Genomic DNA, 17862 nt, shown 5'->3' on the forward strand with positions numbered 1-17862 from the left:
TTGCTAGAAAGCTAATACTGTGTATCAGCATTGTCTGCGCTGTGGGAGACAACTTGTGAGACATTTACTGGTACAGAAAGTGAATGTAAAAGCCACGTGGGGACAGTGCAAGCACTGAAAAAATTCACTGGCTGAATTTGGTAAAGCATCAACGCAAAAGCAACCAAAAGGAAATAAAATCACTTTTGTACAGTCTGCTGAGAAACTTTGATGAATCACACATGGCTGCAAGCCAGCCTTCCAGGCTAGGATTTCATTCACTGGCACTTCAAAGTCACAGACTCTGACACTGAATAAGTCCAGGCAGGCTGCATAAACCCTCATTTAAGCTCTCACCAGTGCTGAAAGTAAACAACCTTTTTATTAGGCAGCCCTGAAAGCAGAAGTCAAGATATGGCAGATGTCATCCTCTGGTAGCTCGAGTGAGAACCAGGTGTTGTGTTTGCCCCATTCAAGGTGAATCTTGCAATAAGCAGTAAAGGTTCCTGATGTCATGCCCACTGACCTCAGGGCTGACCCCTGGAAGACCATGTATGAACTGAGAACATGCAGATTACTAGAAACTTAGGTCCTACATTTGTAATTGAAGCCAGACAACATAGCTCCTTTGTCAGCCTGTTCTTTTAATCACTCATCGGTTGAGGGTGAATTCTTGTCCTCTTCATCAGGTGTATTTTTTAGCTTCTGACGAGCAAACTCCTCAAATACCAGCTCTGCTTCACTGCAATGAAAGGAACAGAGGTCTTTCAAAATAATGTTACCCTATTTTTACACCAGTAGACTGCAGGCAACACATAGGATGAAGAAGAGAAGCCCACAATAGACTGGTAGTGTTTCCTTTGTCTCCAAAGTGATTTGGATCACATTCCCACAGACACCATCTTCACTGCTGCTATTCTAGCTAAAATGAAAAGCAGTTGATTAAGCAAGTCAAGGCACAAATTGAGCATGTTTTTCATCTGTACTGAATCATGTCCATTCCATATACATATTTATCAGCTAGCTGAACATCCTAGAGCTTGCAAGGGGCTTTGTCCAGGAATAAAATGTGAAACATTTCACCCTTATTCCTTCTATACTGAAATAGAGGGACATGGTCAAACCTAGTAAGTTCCTTACACTTCCAGCTATAGAGCACAAACACATCCCTGTTCAGCAAAACACGATCTCTTAATCTATCTTCACATGGTCAGTCACTGCTGTTTAACTCAGAGCTGTCATTTGTCAGGCCACAGTAACTTGCTCACTTTGGGTTTTAAGCTAGGGATTTTTGCACAGTTTTGAAGAGTTTTAGAAAGAGTCAATGCACAAGTGTAGCTAGAATGTGAAATACTAAAAGAAACTTACCCATCCTTCCCTGCAGTCACGAGAATGCAGCAAAGGAGGAAAAGAGACACACGGATAGTCAGAACAGCAGATGGCTAAAACACTTGCAAAATGTTTAATGCAAAAAATGTATGGATTGACAAGTCAGAGCAGTGACAAGAAGTAGGATTTGCAGCAGTACAAGCAAAATTCCAGAAAGTCTCAAAATGTGCATAACTACACCTGATGAGGCAAATCTCAATCTCCCAAATGGAAAAGCATTCCAGCAATGATGCCCAAGCTACCTGAAGGGCTGAGGAACAAAGACAGATTTTCCCATCTACTCTTGCTCATGGTCCCACATGATGTGGGAGACTTCTGTGCACAGACCTGGACTCTGAGCTGACAGTGCTTGCATGACAGGATGTCAGCTTGAATTGCTCTATCACTGTGACTGAAGAAGTCAGCTTAGACTTAGATAAGAAGACAATGCTTTTGTTCAATAAACATGAAGTTATTAAAATTAGAGGTCAAAGTACGGAAACACCTCAGGGATCTCTCATCAGACGGGTTAAGGCTTTTGGGACAACACTCCTGATTTCATCTTGCCCTAAAGATGTTTTCAAGGCTTTTGACATTTGCGTTTCTTTAGTGGGAACTTTCCTAACCACACTATAACAAATCCTACTTACTAGCAGGATTCCTTGAAAGTTGTTTCAGCACAGCCTAAAATAAGCAGAAGACTGTATTTGCAGGGATTTTATTGTTCTCACAGTTATTTTAGGAAGGCATAGTCACTTAACTGGCTTACTTCTCATGGCTTTGGGTCAGGGAGCAAAGCACCCTTGTTCTACAGAAGCAAGACTGGGGCACTTCAGTGACTGGATAACTCACTACCTGGAGATTTCCCATCCACAACACACATTGCAATCAAGGGCAACACACACTGCTGGAAAAGTCAGCATCAAAAGTGTGCCAAAGAGGGCCACTCCAGCCAAAATGCCTCAAAGGATGGCTCATGTAAAGACACTCCTGATGGAATCTCTCCAGACCAGGACAGAAGCCAAGATGAAGTCTGGAAAGTCTCGGGGCATGTATGCTTGATTGACATGGATTTTAAATGAAACATTTAGAACTTCTAAAATTTCCAACATATAAAGCATCATTCTCATTCCATTTTTCTCCTTTAGTCTGCTCTCTTTCCCCTCTTGGAGGCACATTCATTACTATGGGAACAGTGATATCAGTGATGTGGGTGAAGCTGAGCAAGATCCCCACTAGTGATCTGCAACTTTTTTTACAAAATGGAGTGAGGGAGGAAATAGGTGTTGTTTCAATTGGGCATATACTTAACTGTCAGAGAAATGATTACTGAGTCAATACACAGATAGTGTGGCAGCAGAGTAGTGCTCATAATGTACCTCAGATGGAAGACTACATTCAGAGATGCACCACTTCAGCTTCAGGCTGCAGCACTAACTCCAATATAATCCAATTGCATGCTAGCAGGAGTTAGGTCTACTCCAGAGTTTTCTGACTGTCCTGTGACTTATTTAATATTATAATATTGAAAAATTCCCAGAAAATGGGTAGACTTTTGCTTCTTTTAATTAGCATTCCAGCAATTGTTTTGAGGGTTGGGATGGGAGGGGGATTGATGAGGGTCCAGAATACCATCGTCCTCACAGGGGAGGGTTTTCTTGAAGCTTTTATTATGCAGCCACAGAAATTATTCCATATAATTCAAGTCATAATATGGTAATTTTCAGTATAAACTTTATTTTAACTTCTCTTAACTTGATGGGGGAGAAAAGAAAAAGAGAGTGGATTTTGTTATTTTCCATTCAACACTTTAAAATGTCCTAATATCTGAAAGTCACAATACCAAAACAGGGAAAGTATTTCTCTCCAAGACATTCAACACTTTAAAATGTCCTAATTTCTGAAAGTCACAATACCAAAACAGGGAAAGTATTGCTTTTCTTTACTGTTAGGGGGACAAACCATTCCTGGGTTTCTTGAAAACAGCCCTTTTGTGCAAGTTTAATCAGGGAGCAGATAAATGACCATTTGTTGAACAACAGCCAAAACAAAGGCAGTGTCCAAGACATAGGCCCACAAAATGTAAAACATCTGAAGATTGGCAGGAAAACCCCAGACCAAAGAATTCATGCTGAGACCACAGCCTTGAGGAAAACTCAGCAGGAACTTCTGGGCTAACTGCTGACCAGGAAAGATCTTGGAAGCATGAAGAGACACAGCCCAGTTTGAATCTATCTTTAAAAGAAACAGATCCTTACACATTTTTTGTCAACAGGCAGAACAGACAGACTGCCAATGTGACAGGAGCTGCTTTGCCTAAAAATAACCACATGTGAACCACGTGGGTCCAGACACAGTCACAAAACCAGCACACACGAAACATGCAAATCCTGGCCTAGCAGAAGACCAAGAGAAGGAAGTGATAAACACAGGGAAGGAAAGGTAGCAAGCTGCTTCTCTTCTGTCTCCTGCAGGCACAGGGAAGAAAGATCAAGCAATCTGCAATAGCCATGCACTTTGACAGACCTGCTGTTTACTGAGTGATGAATGCTTCAGAGCTTGCCCACAGACAGCTAGAGAGGGCAAAGCCATCTGCTGTGAAACAGAGCACACAGCACGTGCTCACACTTGCCCTGGCTTGGCCCTGAAAAATTACCTCATGTTCTTGGGAAGCTTATGTTTCTGAGGTTCTCTGCATCCAGTCAGCCCTGCATGATTAAATGCATTGATGCTACACAGTTTAGTTCTGCCATAAATCACATTGGCTAGAGAAAAGGATATTCCCCCAATGCAAAATAAATCACAATATGTGGCACTTTTTAATCCCATGCCAGCTTTAATTCCATAAGATGGTTGCTCTGACTTTTCTGTTCTTCCAGCTAAGCCTTAAGACATTCAAGTGAGCAGGAAGGTGCCGTAGGCAAACTGGTCACTACTGACTCATCAATAAAAACAAAAGGGAATGGAAAAAGAAGATAAGGAGCGATCTCAAAACTCCCTGTGCATGCACCTCTGCCTACACTCACTGCAGAGGCTGCTGAACAAGCCAAGAAAAATTCCATCTTTTGGGACCTTTGAGATTCCAAACACTGTTGAAGCTCCATCTCTGCAATTAAGCCTGGATTTCCTTGATTCCAAATTAGACGGTATTTCACTAATGAAACACATTATATTTCTCAGAGTTCATGAGCTAAAGTGGTAGAAGAAAAAATTAAAAAGCCTGAACTCACAAGGAAAAGTGATGAAGCACAGTGCATGGAAAACTACCAACCAATAAAGCTGAAAAGTGTTTCGGTTTACCAGCTTCATATGGGAGACTGCTTTATTCCTGGTAATAAGCTCAGACACCACATTCCAGCACAGTTTTCAAGTCAGCTATTCAGGCTTCAGAGGAATTTTCTGTTATGTTAGGGTATCTGTTTTTAAGAGAAAGCATTTATTTCCTGTGTTAACCATTTGCAGGGCTTTCCCATGGGATAGCTCCTGAAATTACCTGCATTTTTTTTAGTTTATAAGAAACCTGGTATTTCCATCTGTACAAAATGCATGGAACATAGCTGACACTTCTGACAGCAGGCTCCTAGAAGACTTTGATGTAGCAAATAACATGTGGGCTGTGCCTCTGGTGAGAGGATGTGCTGGGGGAAGTGATCTGAGAAATATTGCAGGTCTCCATTTTCCTTGTAAAGTCTTCTGCCCACTTCCTTTTGAGTGTACTGTATAAAGGAGCACATCATCCCTCCTTTGAAATGATCTTAGAAGGGAGAATTGCCTGACTTCCATTTTTCCTCATATTACAAATGCTTCTGCCAGAAGTATAAAGTAATAAAAGGGATTGTTGGCATTTTTAACACCAAAAAAGTCATGTAAAAAAAATCACACCATTCTAAAAATGTAATTTTTTTTACAGTTGCCTAAAGCTTTGGATGAGCATTGTTAGAAGTTTTCAAGCTTTCCTTAGTGTCCATGAAAGCTCCTGAGCTGCCCAGAGGCACTAGATGGCCCTCACCAGCCACACTCCTGGGATCACCAGTGCCATCCCAGCCTCCATCACCTCTGTGCCAAGAGAATGTGCTGGCACTGCTCACAGCAGGGGCTTTCCCAGGGAAAATTAGTTTCCTGTAGTGCAACTGTTACATGAGAGATAAAACCTACCTTTGCCCTCTCCAGCACATCCATAATTAGCAAAGCCTGATTCCCAACCAGAGCATCTGAATGTGGAGTGGATCACCAGCTCTCTGCTCATTGCTCACACTTGATTCCTCCAACAATTTCACACAGTAAGGACTCAAGTCACCCCCTTCTAATGCTTCCAGCATAGACCAAAGCATTTGTCTCAGGATAACTCTTCTCAAAGAGTTCCACTGTCACTTTCATGTGAGTTTCATTTTCTTAGAAACAGCAGCTTTAGTTCAGTTTGGGCACAAAGAGAAAATGAAAGCAAGAAAAAGGAGCACAAAAGCAGCCATGGCTTTTGTTTGAAACGCACTAAACTTTGTCCCAGTATAGAGGGTAGGACAAGATGGCTCATCTGTAACAGCCCCAGCAGGAAAGGGCTGGTGTGTCTGGTGGTCAAGAGAGGCTTCACATGCTGCACAGGAGCTTCTGATTTGGTGTGAGCACCTTGCAATCTCTGGTGCTCACCACTGGTGAACAGAGCCAGCCAGGGCCTGAGGAAGTGGGAGGATGCTCTGACAGCCTGTGATTTTGGCATCTGATCCCAAATCTCAAGATGCCTGGGTAAGGCTTGCTCCTCACACTGTTACAGAGGTCCCTCACTTCCACACAGAGACCTAACATTGAAGAGATGTTGGTCTTGGGTAACCACTGAACAAGAAGGCCACATCACAGACACCATGGCAAATGCCACATCAAGATAACAGGGACTCAAGAATCATCAGTAGTTTTATCACCTCTTCACTTTGCTTAAAAGTATTTGGCTTTCTACAATGCTCATCAGTGTTAGGTATTTTCTGTGTCAGATTTTTTATTTTTTGCTTATACTGCTATCTGGCTGGGAATTGCTGACAGCTTCATATAGGATATTTTGCACTGCAGTCATAAGATTTGACTGTGCAGAACTTCCTCAAACCCCTGTTCTCTGACTTGTGAATCCATACATGAAAGATGAAAGGGAACATGACTCTTTTCCATTTTCTCCCATCTCTGCATTCCTGCTCTCTGTTATTTAGTGCCTGGAGGTTGATACATACATACACACACACAAACACACACATACAGACACACAAACACACAGAACAGCTCCATACTGGAGCCTTGTAGGCTCTGACAGCTTCCTGTAGCACAAATCACTCTAAGCCTTACAATGGTGAGATCTCACCAGAGCCTGTTAATGAACAAAGGCAAAAGCCAGGTGTAACTGACCTGCTGGGTTCTTTTCCTCAGGTTTGGGGTGCATGAGACGAAATGGCAGCTCTGTGCCCACTTCACTTCAGGGAGAAGAAAGAATGCATCAGATCCACAGCTCCACACAAATGCCTGGTTCAGCCTCCTTCCTCCTTAGGCCAGCCTGAGCCCTCAGCTCCAGTTTCACTCATTCTTTTCATTTTTTTCTAATCATAATTTTCCTCTCCAAAAAAGTTAAGATCAATTTTCTCCACAAATACCCCAGGCATATTCACTTACATAGACTGGGTTTATTGTGTGCTGAATGTACTTGCAAGTATATAAAATCAAAAGACATTCTTGCAATAGCTTCATTTTCACAGGAGAACCACAAGCTACTTGCTTCTAACAGCTTAAGGGACAGTTGTTTTTTTTTAGGGAGGTGAGAATGGCAATAAAAAAAGAGAATAAAGAGATGACTAACAACTAGGACTGCATGGTCTGAAAAGAAAGATGACATTTACCTGGAAGTGAGGTCTCCCAGTATGCTACAAAAGAAAACAAGGAGAAAAACAAAGAATATTTAATGTCTCTCTATTCTGGTGCTCCAACAAGTGTTCTTTAATTGGTGGACTACTGAAATCACTTTCCTCATGTACTGTTCTCTACTTGCCACAAATTCAACTGAACTTGTTTTTAAAAAAGGTAGTTTTACTGTTTCATGTCATTCCCATGGACAAAGAGTCTAAGTTTTTGAACTCCTGACCAAGTGTTGGGCATGGCCCCTTTTCCAAGAGCCAAAAGGCAAGTGGATGACCACAGAAGGCAGCAGGCATTTTATCACACTTTAGGCAAATCTTTGATGCATTTTTATAGTAGAATGAAGCATAGATAAATGAAATACAAAGGTAAACAGTGACTAGCATCAACAGAGAGTCACTATCCTGGTCCTTTTTTTCACTGACTGTATCCTGGATCTAACTCATGTTGATAACATCAGCTTTACCCAGAAAGCTAGCTGAGTACAGAACCTGAGCTACAGTATTTATAACTCTCAGGCAGATGTCTTCACCTTCTGCTCTGGGAGAACAGCAATGTCAACATAAGAGGTTCATACAAAGTTTCACCTCACTTCTCACAAAATAGGTCATAGCTTTGTAACAAAAATTGCAACACAAACCAGAGGTTCCTACTTCAGCCATGAAGTTATATGGTATCTAAAGAGAGTAACACAAACCATTTGGCTCAGGGAAAGTTCTCTGGATAGGCCAAGACTGTATTCCAGGCAATTTATGCTTTACAGGGAGCCTTATATCCTATAACATGTGCCCTCTCTTTTGGGGTGGACTGTTCTGGTCTCTCCTCACCCATCAATAACATAAACACACACTCCTCCCTTAACTCCAGGCAGATGTAGCAAAAAGTGTGTTACACTTACCCTGGGACAGTGAGCTTCACTTTGATCTTGTAGGAAACGAGAATCCCCATCACTGTCTTGTCTATTCCATCCTTAATGCTGCCAGAGAAAACAGAGAGCAGGGTGAGGTGGCACAGCAGTGGCACAACAACACACACCTGGAGCAAGAACTAGGGGAACATCCTGAAAGTGGGAGGGCAGGCAAGCTCAGGTACAGCCAATACCTCTCCAAATGTGTGATCCCCGTTCACCCTGAAGGAACATGATGGCTTTAGTAATGGTGCTACGTGTATCCATCCAGGCACAACTTTACAAAGTCCTCACACAAGTGTCTCCTCCATGCTCCCCTCTTCTCTATAACTCTCCTACTACCTGGGACCATTTAAAACTTCACTCACATGGTACTAGAAGCCAAGTTGGTGTCCTCATCCTTCAGTTTTCCATCCAGAGCTATTTCCCGTGTCTCTCGGTTATTTGCAAGCAAGGGCAGAACTATCAGTGTCTTGGTCAGGCTACTGTTTGGCTGCACCTTTTCCCTGAAAATAAGAAGGGAAGTGATATACACACAACTAGGAGAATTTCAAAACAGATTACAAAGCTGCCCAAAAGGAGACGAATTTATCTGTGCAAATTCAGTTGTCAACAATACAGATGTCCACCTCTAATGTAATCAGCAAAATTCCATTTCTAATCAACAGAGAAAAACAAGCACTTACAGAAAATGCTTAATTTCACATTAAGGCACAGAAGCACCTTAAAAAATCAAAACCACAGAATAATGGAACAGTTTAGTTGGAAAAGCCCTTTAAGATTATCGAGTGCAACCACTAAGCCAACACTGCCAAGGCCATCAGTGAACCATGTCCCTAAATGCCACATTGATTTTTCCTAATATCTAATCTACACCTCCCCGGGTGCAACTTGAGGCCACACCCCTGTGCTGCAAAGCTCTGAATTTGCACAAAATGAATCCTAGCTGAGAATACCAATACTGAATGGAAAACATGTCCCTAAGCTACAGAGCAGAACACTGGACAAATATAAAGTACCTGGGTATGCCCAACCCTCCTCACCATGTGAGGTTCAAAGCTGCACTGCCAATACAGTGAAAAGAAGCAAGTGGTTCTCCATAACATCTACAGACTCAAGGTTTCTGTGGGCTTTGTCAGTCCAGAAGAAACCAAATGAAATGCCCTTTCTCAAGCAAGAGTGTTCATGACTTCCAGTCAAACAGCAGCACCTTTCAGAAAAGTGCTGCATCTCTATTTAAAGATTTGCAGCAACTGGGAACCTTCTGCTGCCACCACTAAGCTCATCTAGCAGATAATTACTCTTCAAATCTCTTCTGCAACATCCCCATTCCCTGAAAAAAAGTAAGGTTCTCTGCTGCTCTGTGAAAAGGGGACCAGCTGCATCTAGAGAGTATGAGTGGTGTGGCACACACACGAAGAGAGCACTGTAAGAGCAGGAGACTGCCAGACTGTAAATGAGAACTTCTCATCACTGATGACGAGGGTAATTAAAAGGGTGTGAAGGAGCAGGAGCATTCACTCACTGTGCTTCCTCAGCAGCCACCACTTTGGTGTAGAAGTCACTGGAGTACAGCACCACATTGGCCACCTGCTCCACTGAGGGAGAAAGAAGGAAGCAGACACTCAGGTGTGAGCATACACCACAAACAACACAGTTGCCACCACCCCAAGTCCCAGGAATGGGAAACATGGTGAAGAAAGAAGAAAACCCCATCCATTTAGACCCTGAAGGGACCACCAGCTCAGACAGGCTGACCTGGACAGAGACAAACAGCACACCAATGGCCAAAGTCTGTCTTCCCTGAAATGCACCTGGCCTTGATTTGGAGACAACAGAAAGTCAATAACACAGCTTCTCTTGGGATCCTCTCTTTCCATTATAAAGATGTCCCTCTCCTTTCTCTCTTTGGGTCTGCTTTTATCTCTGGTCCTGATATCTCTTGTGTGCCTACAGCCCATGCATGTGCACTCAGGAGACAGCATCAACACAGAGCCTGTGGTAACAAATGGCTTATATTCTCCAATCCTACACAAAAAATCCCAGGGTAATTCTGACTGAAACACTGAAGAGGAGAGAATCTGTGACCAACAAGAAACAGCAACACAGAGGGGAGAGGGGCAAATTCCTGATATCCCCAACTGCCTTCTTAAACTGTTATAAGCAATAAATTCTGTCTCTCTTTCAGTCTTATTGCACTCTAAGAATCCAAATCAACAGTAAAAACATACCCTGGACTTTGATCTTCTTCACTGTTTTCTCTGTGTTGTTGTTGATGGTGACAGTGACTGGAATGGGCTCACCATGGTAGTATACCTAGAAGGAATGTGATGCTCAGAAATCCAGACAGGAGACTTCTTCCAAGCCCTAACCCCTCCAATTCCCCCAGATTACACCTCACAGAGGCCAGACAGGGGAAGATGACTCCTCCCAGTGATTCATGACCCCTCCTTCAATGACTTCAAATGTGTTTGGTAGGGCTTCAATCACCACTAGCAGTAGCCACTGACAGAAATTAGAGCCCTTGATAGCTGGGACAAGTCAGTCTCAGCTGAGAAAGCAGCAAAATATCCCTTGGCCTGCAGATACCACAACCCCCTGCCCCAGGGCAAATGCCCCCTCACCTCTTTACTGAGGCAGGCTTTCAGGTGCAGGGGCTTGTTGGACATGAAGAACTGCCAGGTGGTCTCTGCACAAGGCTGGGGTCCTGGGCTCTCTGGAGCATACTGCACCTTACGGATCAGCAGACGTGCAGAGTTCCTGGGAAGCAGCAGAGGACACAATGGTGACACCCAGTGCTTGGCAGAAGCAGGAGTTCTGCATCTCCATGTGCTCCACCCAGGAAGTCACTGACAAGGGGGCAAAGCTGAACAAACAACCCAGGTGCACCACTGGACCACCCATCCCCTTAAGGCAAAGCTGAAGAGAGACACATCCTGTTACCTCCTATGAATTCTCTCTTCCACGTTTTCTGTTGAGAAAGCTTTCACCTCAAAGTCCACCCCACAAGTCTGCCAGAGAGAGACAGGACAACTGTGAAATCAGGATCAGAAGACAGGAATATCTGCAGATGTTTCAGTATCTTTCTGCACACCAGAAATTGGCAGACCCCTGCCAGCTGCAAATTATTCTGGCCTCCCACCACTGTCACAGACATCCCTGACAACTGGCGTTGGCACATTCACCTGTTCTACAGTGCTTCTGATAAATGAGACTTAATCCCAGCCTCTGAGAGATCATCCTGCTCCTGAAAGGCTTCCTGTGAGACCAGTGCTGGAAAGATCACATCATAAGACTGACCAGTGTGCTATGCTGCCTGGCCCACCCTGGGTTTCTGAACTGAATTTCTGAGTTGGCTTTGTAATGCCAAAAGCAGCATCTAAGGAGTGGAAGTGATCATGTCAAGCTAACCTTTGCCTTAACAGGTTTATAGCACTGTGGGGCACCTGTGTGAGTCCCAGGTAATTCTCTAGAGAGACAATTTTGCTAGAATATCATTCCCTGGCTTAAAATACAGGTTATCCTTTTTGCACTAGATTCTACAACCCTCATCCCACTTTGCCTGGCTGATTGCCTAGTTCTGCTGTCCAGACAAGCATCCAGTCAAGTATAAAAGGAATATTTTTAACAGTATCAGAAACCTTGCAGAACATATAATTATTTAGTGACTTTTACTACAGGGTTTTTGTTCTGTTTACTCATACGTACAAGCCAGCTCTTCTCTGCATTTAATTCAGGGCAGGTTTCAACACATGTTATTTATAGCAATCTGTGAGATTTTAGGCACTCAGTCTCCTTTTCTTTCATGTAGCCTCGCAACCACAATCATTTTATGTGCAGCCAAACCACAGATCATGTGATAGTCTTAAAGAAGCTACAACACTGCAGATTTTGTAATCTTGCTGCTATTTGTTTGGATTCCCTTTCTTATTCTGAGGATTTCAACTCCAATTCTGTGACACATACTTGTAGCCCTAAGTTCCTGACATCGATGGCACAGCACAGTAAAATCAGTATCACCTTCTCCTACTGTCAAGCTAAACAAATTCACATGTTTTTTTTCCATCTAACTTTCCTTAACTATGATAAGAATAAGTGTCCCACTGGCCTCACCTTATCAACATCACGGGGTGCAGGCTGCAGACAGACTGAGCAAGGCAGGTAATCTGGAAACTGTGGGAGGAAGAAGAGGAAATGCCCCAAACCAATAGCACAAAGATGTTTTAGGTAACATAGTGCTCACAGAAGCAGTCCTGAAAGCAAGGGGTCACTCATTGTAATGCCATAACCCTTTGGAATTCTGGCTAGTATACTTGCCTTGTATGAACAAATCCCTTCCTTCCAAAAATACTTTAGAAGTCAAGAGAGAAAAAAAAGTCCATGCGCAGTGTGAATCTTCTCAGGAACACTAAGACAGACATAGGATGACAGCACTGGAAGGATTTCCTGTTAGAATTTGGCAGTCAGCTGTCATTTGTCATCAGCTGTCAAAGACCTTTTGATCTCCTTATTTGATCCAAAGTTTTTAAAGGAAAATGATTTGGCACTGGGGAAATGGTAAAAAGTATTCCAGCCCCTCAGGAACGGGAAGGCAAGAATATGCGGCTGTTGCTAGCATAAAGCCATTGTAAATTCCCTTGCTTTTTTAAAGAAAGCACTTCTCACAGTGGTGTGATCACTGCACAGTTAGGATCTTCTTGCCTCTCAGGATTGCAAGAAGAAAGAAAAACATTGGTAACACCACCTGTCCCTCAAAATTGGAACTTGCAGAACATGAATTCACTACAAATTCCCATCTTCAGTCCGTCAACAGCCTGGTAACTACAGACAAGAAGACAATCAGAGGCTCTTCTGAAATACTTACTGTAAAGAAAAAGGGATAAGCATTTTTCCCCAGCTTCTTTAGCAGAGATTCCTGCAAGAGGGTGAGAGACTCTGGCTTGTCAGCAGGCGGGTACACCTGGACCCTGGAGAAGAACAGGTCCCGGCGGAAGGCGAGGCCAATCACATCGATGTCTTCCTGGCCGTAGCGGAACACGCAGGTGAGGGACACGAACACTGGGAAGAAGCACAGGACAGGTGAAACATGCAGCAGGATAACAGTGAAGCCAGGCTGGGATGGGGACACCTCCTGCCTCAGGGAGACATGAACTCATTTCAACACTTGCATAACCCAGTGAGTGCTCATTCCGTGTGTAACAACAGACATTGCATTGATAAGAAGCCCATTCACTGAGGTAGAGAGTTACATTTGTACCCTTAAAGGAATAAAAATTATACTTTAGCATCTCACTCAGAAAGACAAACAATTTCTGAGACATACATTGCATAAAACTCAAACCTTTTTTCCCCTTGATAATAGCAGGATCCACCAATACAACACCATCTGAAAGAAAGGGAAAAAATTAAGATTAACATAGATAAAAGCAGGGTTGAGAGCAGGAAGAGCAGCACATAACCTTGTGGACTTACCTACAGGTTCCACATTCCCTATGTTGTCAATGAAGTCCCGCTTTCCCAGGTAGATGGTCAGCTGTGGGGAGAGGATGACAACAGCTGAACCATAAAATGTTTGTGGTTGTTGAGGGAAGGGGGTCACACACATCAGAGAGCTATAAATCTTGCAGAGATCTGAATTCCATTTTAAATGGAATATTTAATTTTTTTTCAGCAAACATGCAACCCTCACCAGACTCAACAGGATTATTCACATGCAGGACATCAGAACTGAAGACCTGATCTAGACAAACTCCCAAAGGTACCACACAAATACTTGTGCATGGGACAAAGAAGTGTAGATTTAAAGATTTTTTGGTGCTGTCAGGTTGGAATGACAATGAATCAGGTTTGTTTTAAACATTTACCAGTAGAAGTACAACCCAGGAGAAGAGTGAGGTGAGCTGCCTTCTCTTGTATTATAACACATGGAAAGTTTGCCCTAAAAACTGTTTACATCATCTCCTCAAACTTAGTGGTAATATGGGTCACACTCCTTCTTCAGAAAAAAATAAAGGGGACAGGAAGGGGCTTTCTAATAAGTCTTCAGTCTGACTGCAGACAAAACAAACCTAAATAAGCCCAATATTACTGTACTCACAGCTTTGTCACGGGTGCTTTTTCTGAAGATAACTTGTTTTTGAGGAGAATCAGCATTCTTCCCACCAATCCCAGTCTTCTGAGACTCAGGGCAGCTCATGGTCAAAGACAGGGATGTGACTGTGGGTGAATGAAGCTTTTCTGTCCCCAAATGTCCTGTGCCAGATGCCTGGGAAAAACAGGTGGATGACATAAACGCAGTAGGTAAAGCACTGTACTCCTGGGCTGTTTCAGACCCCCTCACACATCCAAATGGTGGCTCTGTCTAAAAGCTACCAAGGTGGTTTGTGTTGATAAGGAGTGAGACCAATTCCCAAATAAGAACCCATCTGTGCTGTTGCATTTTCCTCAACCAGAACTCAGTGCAACCCATTATGGGCAGAGCAGCACTGAGCTCAAACCAGAATGAACCATAAGGATAGAACAGTCCAGCCACCTGCCCAGAAAGACAATAATTATACCTAAGAGGTAGGGAACAGCTTGCACCTGAGGGGCAGAAAATATATGGAATAAAAAATATTGAATAAAAATTCTTCAGGAGGAGAAAAATAAGGAGGGAGAGAAAGGCAGGGGGAAGGTGGGGGAAGAGAATGGGGGGAAAATAAGAGAAGCAGTGGAAAAAAGAAGAGAAGGGAAGAAGACAAAGGGGAGACCACAATGGCACAAGAGATATCCAGAGAGAGAAGTCCAGAAAACCTAAGCGGTACAAAGTAGAGAGATTAACTTTTCATTCTAAGTCACAAAATAGCACCCAGTTAATGATCAGACAGCAAATTTAAAATAAAGTAAAGCATTTCCCCCGTTAACAGAACATTCGAGGTGGCTCTGGTAATCACCAATATGAATTGAATCACGAGATTAGACACATTCACAGGGAAAAAGGCTTTTGGCAGCTGTTGGAAAAGGATCCAGGAACAACCTTAACCCTCCCTGTAAGATTCTGAAGGAGAGGAGCAGCATCAGGAAAGGATGATGCCACACATACCCTGTCCTTGCACTCCTCACCATCAGAGCTGTGTGAATGAGAGCACTGTGTTGGACAGACCCCAGTCTGATGGGGTGTGACTGTCCTTGCAATTTGCTCCCATTCTGTTTCTCAGCTTGTCTTATCATTTTAAAACTGCTTCAAGAGTAAACAGTTTCTAGAGCCTATTTGCAGGTAACAAACCAAAGAAAAAGGAAACACTTGCCTTGTTGGAAAGCTGAAAAAAATGTCAGACAGACATTAGAAACAGACCATACACAAGTAAGCATTTCTATTTTCATTAAGTAGGTTTTTCAAGCCCAGACCAGTATTTGTTGCTGACTAGACATACTGTAGACTCAAACACAGCAGCAAATAACATTAAATACCTTGCTGTGCTCCAAGTGGGACAGGAGCTTCCACGGACAGTGATGGGAACTTCGAAATTATCGAAGAAAGATGAATTTTCCGAGGCAGCTGTCGCCTGTGCTTCTTTGCATCTACCAGGGGGAATTACTGCCCTCCTCACAAACAAGGAAGACAATTTGTAGGGGATTTGAAAGCTTGTCTCTGGTTGCGTCCATCCAGGATTTCAATAACTAATCCCTCTTCAAGAGCAAATATTGTACCTGGGCTAAGATTCAGCTGGCAAGTGGTTAAGTCAGCAAGAACAAGGCATTACCTAAGGACACTCAGCTAGTCAGTGAAGAGGTCTGCAATGTCCTGTTCACGTTTTGAAAAGACTACAGAGTTATGTAGCACAGGACAGCTACTGAAAGCAGTTTATTCTAAAGCTCTATCTCTCTTCCTAGGGCTGCAAGACATGCAGCCTGGTGAGAAACTGAACAGACAAGAGCCATTTATGAAAAAGGGAGTTTATAAAACACTACAATGGCATTTTGATGGCCTGTCAAACACTGAGAACAAGGCACTGTTCTCATGATCACTAAGCAATTTATCTATTACTGCTTCACCAGCAGCCAACTGACATGCTGATGCAAAACAATACACTGCTGGTTGTACAATCCCCTCCTCAATTTACTTTAAAAAGCACATCCGGGATTTAAGAAAGACAGATATTTCAATTAACTTCAGCTTCACTGTTCCTTAATCTTCCAAGAGTAGCTTTCTCCCCACAAGTGAATTTGGCCCTAGTATTTTGCACAACAGTATATGTTAACTTTTGTCTTGTGAGCTGCAGGAACAGCTGTAGCTTTCCTCCGGCTGCATCTGTTCATTTGATTACAAGGATCACATGATATCCTGTCCACTTGCCAGCCTAACAGCTCCCTCCAGCTCAAGCAACCTTGCAGTCACAGATCAAGCTTGCTTTTCACAAACAATCACTGACATTTGCCTGAATATATTGGTCCAGGCTACATAAATTACTCAAAATAAAAGAATGACAGAACCAATGTTCTCCAGCTCTTTCAGGGCTCCAGCAACATTTTATTAACTGAAGGGGGATTATTTGGAGAGCTTAATCACTACTCTGTCTAATCAACTCTGGCAAACACAAACCAGCCAGGCTGGAACCACAGAAATTCACACGTGCCTGTGCTGCAGAAGGGAAGCCAGATCGTTGTTGAAAGAAGTAACAAAGAAACCCCAGAGATGAAATTCAGTCACACTTCGCAAAAGCAAAAGGGAGGAAGCTGGTTTTGTACAAGTCTGTGCTGCAGCCACTGCAGGGTTATTAGTTCTGTAGGAGAGGATGAACATTCCTGTTGGCACATGTACCATTGCAAACATCTTCAGAGAATCTTGCAAACAGCTTCTCCATAACACATGCTCCTAGTGCACCCTTAATCCAGAGAAAGGTGTCCAACCTACGCCCAATTCCACTTGAAGGGCAGCTCCACCTCTGGCAGCAAAACTGCTACAGCCACCTCTGCACTACAGGTACCTTCATTTGCTCTTCTTCCTTCTGCAGGCTGAAGCAGAAATGGAGGCAAGAGAAGTAATCAAAATATAGGAAAAAAAAAAGCTAAAATTGCTCACTAGAATTTCTCACATACCTTGGTGCTAAGGAACTTTAATCTAAAATGCTTAAGGACTTAGCTAGCTGGCTGTTATCCTTCAGCATTATTAACCTGCTTCATAACAGCATCAATGGGCCTAACAAAGTCCTTTGGGTAAGATCTGTGCCCGTGCTGTAGAAAAACACAAGTGTAGCAGTGTAAATTATAAACATCCTAAACCCATTCTGATCCTCCTCAGCAGAGCCTGCAGTTTTTATTATGCTAATCTCCCAATAATCTTTCATCATGCTGAGTTGCCACTTTGTGATCTGCCTTCCTGCAGTAACCAAGGTCACCTGGACTCGTGGCAGGTGCCTTTTCACAGACCATATGCCACTGCGGCAGACAGAAGAAAAAATATCTTGCCCTTCGAAACTGTTCAGACTGCCAACTTTCCATTTTTGCTACAGTTCTCACATCCACGAGCTGAATAAAAGCTTCTTTTCTGATGGAAAACAGAGGGTGGCCAGTGACAGCTGTTGGTTATGAAATATGTACTGAAGAGCTGAAGACTTTGCTTCATCACTCTGAAGCTGGAACCAGAGCAGTATCTTCAACGGGGTTTTTGTGTTTTTAAAGAAATGTGCAACTCCTATTCCTGTCTTAAAAACTTGACAAGCTAGCAGTCAAAGTCTCACAGC

The 17862-nt window shown here is 43.1% G+C and overlaps 1 protein-coding gene across 1 annotated transcript; it reads right to left on the minus strand.

Moving 5' to 3' along the window:
• Positions 1-334: 334 nt before the first annotated feature.
• On the minus strand, positions 335-14336 carry SAG (S-antigen visual arrestin). Its single transcript, XM_041414377.1, has 15 exons — positions 14238-14336; positions 13613-13673; positions 13482-13526; positions 13005-13198; positions 12254-12313; positions 11084-11151; positions 10765-10900; positions 10372-10456; positions 9666-9738; positions 8509-8646; positions 8132-8209; positions 7218-7241; positions 6733-6797; positions 1348-1357; positions 335-721 (listed from the first exon to the last, which is right to left on the minus strand). The coding sequence occupies exons 1-15, from the start codon at positions 14334-14336 to the stop codon at positions 628-630; spliced, it is 1230 nt and encodes a 409-aa protein (XP_041270311.1). The 3' UTR covers positions 335-627.
• Between the last annotated feature and the right edge of the window lie 3526 nt (positions 14337-17862).

Source organism: Onychostruthus taczanowskii, unplaced genomic scaffold (genome assembly GCF_017590055.1).
Source record: "Onychostruthus taczanowskii isolate IOZ18803 unplaced genomic scaffold, ASM1759005v1 scaffold45, whole genome shotgun sequence".
Classification (NCBI taxonomy): domain Eukaryota; kingdom Metazoa; phylum Chordata; class Aves; order Passeriformes; family Passeridae; genus Onychostruthus; species Onychostruthus taczanowskii.

Excerpts from the sequence above, each read along its gene's own strand:
- SAG (XM_041414377.1), bottom strand. The coding sequence starts at position 14,336 with ATGAGCTGCCCTGAGTCTCAGAAGACTGGGATTGGTGGGAAGAATGCT. Across the intron at positions 13,674-14,237 it reads AAAGCACCCGTGACAAAGCT|CTGACCATCTACCTGGGAAA; the intron begins GTGAGTACAGTA and ends CTCTCCCCACAG. Across the intron at positions 9,739-10,371 it reads GAAGAAGATCAAAGTCCAGG|TGGAGCAGGTGGCCAATGTG; the intron begins GTATGTTTTTAC and ends TTTCTCCCTCAG.